General features: G+C 39.6%; 1 protein-coding gene across 1 annotated transcript in view; it reads left to right on the plus strand.

Annotated features, from left to right (window-relative positions):
• The window catches only part of LOC118409912, a gene marked incomplete in the record, with an annotated part of 20,003 nt that overhangs the window by 6,559 nt on the left and 7,151 nt on the right, over positions 1-6,293 (plus strand). Inside the window, 10 exon segments of the mRNA XM_035811294.1 lie at positions 955-1,014; positions 1,343-1,390; positions 1,704-1,763; positions 1,908-2,005; positions 2,673-2,895; positions 3,603-3,652; positions 4,423-4,576; positions 4,876-5,049; positions 5,531-5,608; positions 5,927-6,182. Coding sequence (XP_035667187.1) covers positions 955-1,014; positions 1,343-1,390; positions 1,704-1,763; positions 1,908-2,005; positions 2,673-2,895; positions 3,603-3,652; positions 4,423-4,576; positions 4,876-5,049; positions 5,531-5,608; positions 5,927-6,182 — 1,201 coding nt within the window.

Raw genomic sequence — 6,293 nt, forward strand, 5'->3', positions numbered from 1 at the left:
CAATTCTAATTTCAGTGAAGCGACAAATTGATTATGGTATAAAACGATAAGAATCAATTAAATCAACGTTATTTATGTAAGAACTAGACGAAGTTGGATTTTTGTCAAAGAAATAATCCTACGTATAGACAGTTTTATTTCGACGTGACCACCTTGGCATAATGGCGCATGCAGACAAGTCAAGCCAAGCCTTCCTGAACAAGTGAAAGTTTTTGTGGCGTTTTGATGTTTAGAAATGATTATGAACTTGTTATCAGCAGTGATTGAACGTCTAATTTTTGCCGGCAACTAGCGGAATTTACACGATTTGTCTATTCGATTGGCAAAGTTGCCGGAGACGCAGAAAAGTCAGATCGAGGAACAAAGGAAAAATGGCGGCGCTGACTTCGTGTTCAGACAAGAGAACCAAGCAAATGTCTGTCCGTTTTGACTCAGACATACGATGTCGAAGGCTTCGACTCCCGAGGGACACGCATTGACGTTGGTCATTCGGCGTTCCGAGAACGGCAATTCCCCCCGTCAACTAGCGGCTGATTTCGGAGCAGGTGTCGGTCGGACTCAGATTAGTGTTAATGTCTAAATTATAGTAACGTTACACTGTCTTCTAATGTCATGATTGACATACATTTTGACTATACAGAAATAAGGGAGCAGCTACAGTGCTGTAGCAGTAGTAGTAATACAAATCTATTTGATTAAACTGTTTGTTTTAAACTCATATTTAGTTTAAATGTATAACTTTATAATATTGTCAATAAATACTCAGTATCTCAACGGAAGCTGAATGCCTTGTCACTTATTGCTTGTGGTGAAATGTACTGGTACCTTTTTGGCTATACTGCCTATAGGGGCCACCTGCCCATAGGGGCCAAATTTGGTCAGTCCCTTGAGTGACCCCTATAGACAGGTTTCACTGTACTTTACAACTTTGTGTTGTATTCATGTCATCTGCAGCTGCAAAGACTTCATTGCAACAAGGACTGCAGCAAGGATAAGGCACCAGGAAAGAAAAAGGTTTCAGTCTTGTACTTAACTTGTTTAAGAAATCTTTTCCATTGCCAGTGTGTATGAATAATGATAGAGTGTATGTCTTGATTTTGATTTTGTGATACACGTTGAAAAACTTTGAAAAAATCTAGGCAATAGATAAGACTGAATTTTTTGTGTCTTTAAGTATGACAACTGAACTATTTTTGCTATTTTTAGTATACCTTAAAAGGTGTAGCAAGTGACATAGTAAACAATAATCTATTGATAAACAAAGGAAATCCTCAAGATGTACAGCATAGATTTGTAAAAGTACTTTTAATTTCAAGTAACCAAAGTGTTGATATCTTCACAGAGGGGAAAAAAGAAGACGCAGCTGGACAAACCGTCACAAAATGCGCAGGTAACTTTAAATGGAACTATGTTGTATTTGGTGGCTGTTCAGGCCTTTGTAGTGTTGCCACATACAACATTCAAGAGAATGCAGTCATACTTGTATGTTGAGATCTCTACAGTAAGGCAATTATGGCTTTTGTTCATGAATAAAGTTGACATTTCTAGTTAAGCAAACCTCCCTTATATCTAGTAATACCTTTCTGTGTATGGTTTGACCTGTGCTATTCACAATGTGTGGTTCTCACGCAGTGACTACATGTAGATATTGGTATGTCTTGTACAACATATTTTATCTTATACATTTTGTGCTTTCTTCATAGCAGAGTCGTCCAAAGAAAACAAAAAAGCAGCTAAAAGCAGAACAGTACAAGAGAGAGCAGGTTGGTAACTGAAGTACAGATAAAGGTTTCTGAATTTTTTTGAAGTCTTATTATTAAAGCTTATATTTAGCAATCTCTTCTTTTCCCTGATATGTTTACCAAGAAAGTGAGTGAAGTAATACAGCAAAGTACATTCTTTGGTAGGAAATCAAGAAGTTGGCTGAGGAGATTGAGAAGAGGAATGCTGAAGAGCTGGAACGTCTGAAGAGACAGAAGGAGAAGGAAAAGTCTGCCTCCATGAGGTGATTATCTTATTTGCATTGCAGGCCGTTTTAACCCCCTCTCTGCTGCCTAACCTCATAATCAATACAGACTTGGTGCCAAATGCCTACCTTGGCAGGCAGAAGGGTTGTGACTTTGTACGAATTAGGATGATTTTTATACTTGCGGGATATCTCTTACTACATGATTGCATGTGCTAGCTTTTAGTACTGTAAATGCAGAAATGTTCGCGGTGGATTAATGTTCGCGGTTTTCGCGGCTGCCGCTTCACCGCGAATTTAAAACCACCGCGAATATTTTTCCATAACAGTAAGAGATTACAGTGCATGGTGCTACCGCGAAATTAAAACCACCGCGAAAACTCCATTTCTCCATTTTCCGCGAACTTAAATGCATGTACAGTACTTTTAAGTTAACCTAGTTCCTTCTTCATGCCTGAGTCTCAGGGACTATGACTATGTACTACCTATGAGTTCTTTATACAACTTATACCGAAGTGCATAACGTAGTTTGATGTTCTGATATGTTTTGTGCTGTATTATTGAAGCAAAGAAGTAATTCTCTGTATTATTCTGATGCCTTACAGCAAGTCCAAGTGTGTTGATCGACACATTCCTGTCAGTCTCTCTGACATTGCAAATTGTGTATCTACCCTTACCAGACTGCATCTTGACATTACAACTCTAGGCATGATGCAGACAAACTGTTCAGTGACTTGTCCTGTGCAGAGACGAAGGTTGGTAGGAAAACTCAGCCAAGTTTGCCCCAGGCAAATGCAGAGTTTGAGGGGAGTGCAGATGACCCACGCAGTAGTGCCCACACAGAGGAAAGGGATGCACGGGTTAGCCCACGGGAGCTGCGGAGACAAAAGAAAGAGAGAAAGAAGCAGGAAAAGGAAGCACATTTGAAGGTGTGAACAAGCATGACGTTAGCACTATTTCAGCATTTAATCATAGCTAGAGTCCATTCCAAGACACCATGCGGATGTTTGTTGGCATTGTTTAGAATTGATTTTAAAGTTTTGTAATTATATGTCTAGGACATTTGATACTTCAGAAATATTTTTAACGCTGTTTCAACTTTATAGATATTTCCCTGGTCCTGTAAAACTTTGGAAATATTCATGGTGTGGAATTGGATACTTCTAATGGTTTCTAAATAATGATAACAGCATTCTACCATTATTTACCATTTTCTACCATTTTTTGTAAATGGTTCGGTGGGCTGGGAAGATAGCAATTCACACATCCTTGCAAAGTACTAATTATAAATATCGCCTAAAAAACCTCATGGTGTCTTGGAATGGACTCTATGTGAAAGATAGATAAAATTGATTTGATTTTTTAAAGCTATGGACCATAGAAAGAGGCTGACTTTTCATATTTTCCAAGATTTAAACTCTTGACAAATTGAATGGTACACTGTATAAGGTATAAATTGTATATGTTTGAAAGCCACTTGCATGCATATTTGTTTATTTGATTATGTTGTTCTACATTACAGCATTTAAACTTTATCTGAACATGTAAAAGTGTTTATATAATGTTGTAAAAATGTAATTTGAGCCTAATGGTTCTGTTGTGTTTTTGAATTATCAGTATTTGTCTCTTTGTTCAGATGAAGATGAAGACAGCCCTAGACACTCCGGATGCCAAGAGTCCAAAGTGGTAAGGTCATTTTGATTGGTTAAACATTTTTATGTGAAATTACCTAATTTCCTTGGAAATAGCCATTTATGTTGCCCAATGTCTGGTGAATTGTGTACTTACAATGCTGTGTTATTATGCTGTGGCTGCTGCTCGGACATAAGGATAAATTTCTGTGGATCCAAACGGCTAGGATTTATCCACACTTTTCTTACTAGATCTTGTGCTTTAGATAACGATGTGTTGTTATTGTGAATGGTTTCTCATGTTCTCTCATCTGTGTGTAGTCCAGTGCTTAGTAACCCTGCCTCTGGACCAACAAGTCCTGAGTTCAATTCTGGCTGTGTTCTTCACCCGACATGCATGTAACTGGAAAGGGTCACAGTCCTTAGGCAGTGGTCCACTGTAGAAGAAAGAAGAAAGAAAGAAATTCACGGGTCTAAGTGGCAAGTGTGCAGATGTTGACACACTGGTAGCACCAAATCCATAGGTGTTTTTTGGCACCTCTAGACAGATTAGCCGTGAGGCTTGGTGGGCATCGCTCCACCGTCATGGGGGCAGGGGCATGGCGAGTATCGAACTCAGGACCTACTAATTCTGATTCTAACGCTCTAGCCATTGCGCCACACAGGCACCCCCTTGTGGTCCACTGTACATTGTGCTTTTTTAAAAGTACAAAAACTTTACATCACATTTGTCTTCCTTGTCATGACCAGTAGAAGAGTAGCTCAATTGTTCATTAAGTTTATTTCAGCAAACTTGGATTGAAGTCACTTTCTTTTTTTTATCAGTACTACCATCAACACTACAGAGGAGCACACTACAGAGGACTTACAGCAAGAAGCCTCTAGTGTGGTTGATACAGATGTGCGGAAGGCAAAGCTAGATGCTTTCAAAGCCAAGTGTCTGGCACAGAAGAAACAAGATGTTAAGCCTCCCAAACAGGTAACTTCCAAGAGTTTGTCAGCTTGATTGACAGGTACCACCCACAGAAAGTTTCAATCTTTCTTGTTAGGTATGAGGGTAATTTAAGTCGTGGTGTATGTCTTTTGATTCATCAGTTGTTTTTGGATGTAATCTGAAGAGACTTAAAGCAGTGTGCAATGTCTGCATAAAAAGCAATACCGGTATGCATGATGTTGCAATTGATTTGTCTGGAAACTATTCATCTGGAAAATATTAGACAAAGAGTGTTTTTTTTTATGTCAAACAATTTGTCAAATGTCTACATTTTGTTGTACTAGGATCTATTATCAACTGAGTCAAAACTTTCATCACATGTTGATGTGAGTTGCTCATCTACAACTACTCAAGGCATCAGGGCACCAGCACCCCAAATCTGTGATGAAGTACTGCTGGAGAGACATATGCAACAGTACCATGAGCTGATGAAACAGCAACCACGGAGCCACACACAGGTGATAATACTCAATGGAATACATTTAAGGCACCCAATGTAGTGACTGCATGGGAAAGATATTGTATTCTGGATACTTAAGAATCTTGAATCTTTCACAGAAGTATATTTTTGCAGTGACTTCTCCACAGCATACTCATGATACTCCCTTGTGTGACTACTGTCAAAGGAAACATTCAATGTCATGCATATACAGATATGTGTCGCATATATGACAAATCTACTGCAGAATTGTTTCAGTCACAGAATAAAACGACCAAGGAAATGTATTTATAGCAAAAATCCAATGTACAAAATGTAGTAGTCTTTCACAGTATATTTCCCACTTTGATGTATGGCCAAACTCTACGTCTTGTTTCAGTATTGTATTGCTTAGTGACTTGCACTGAATTTGAGTTGATGATAGGAATCAATGCAGTGAGGACACCTGTCTTGCCTCTGCATTGCAAAGCAGTGTAGTTTATCAGTTGTATCTGTTGCAGATTCAACTGAGTGTGGAGAGACAGCCAGAATCGATGCACACTTGGACAAACCAGGAGAAAAAAGGCGAACACAACCATGTAGGTGTCTGCATATACCTAACAATTACAACAAGCCAGGAGTATAAGCTATCTCTTACAACTTTTATAAAGCAGGTTATACTTCTCCACAGTGACTAATGTTTGAAGAAAACTTGCTGTAGTTCCTTTAGATAGAATCGTAAATTTGATTTGTTCGATACTGGGCAATACCCAATTAGTTGGTGTCAGGTGTCCATGGTTTGATACTGTGCAGCTATTGTCCTGTTATTCTAGCTATAGGCTGATAAGATTCTCTCATCTCATTTTTGTACATTTGTAACAAACTGTTAAGATATAATGAGTTTTTGCTGTGTGCAGGAAAATTGGCAGGAGTTACGGCGCTCGGTGTTGCAGCGGGAAAAAGAGCGGGAACTGCAGAGGAACAGGCAGGAGCAGGAGACGCTGCGGCGAGAGAAGACGTCACCACACAGTACATCAGAGGAATGGGCTGGACCCTCTGGCAACACTGATGATACACAGGATATGTGGGATTCCCCTGGGCAGGCAGCAGCCGGCATGGCCAGCGGGTACAACCATTCCAGTCAGCCGCGAGGGGAAAGGTGTCATCCTGGAGGTGATTAAAGAACTTTCTATGGAGTACTTGATACTGGTAATCTTGAAACTTTTGATTCTGCTGCTGCTAGGGTCCCTGACACGGGTATGCAGCAGTCTTCACAACACACTT

Source organism: Branchiostoma floridae, chromosome 2 (genome assembly GCF_000003815.2).
Source record: "Branchiostoma floridae strain S238N-H82 chromosome 2, Bfl_VNyyK, whole genome shotgun sequence".
NCBI lineage: Eukaryota > Metazoa > Chordata > Leptocardii > Amphioxiformes > Branchiostomatidae > Branchiostoma > Branchiostoma floridae.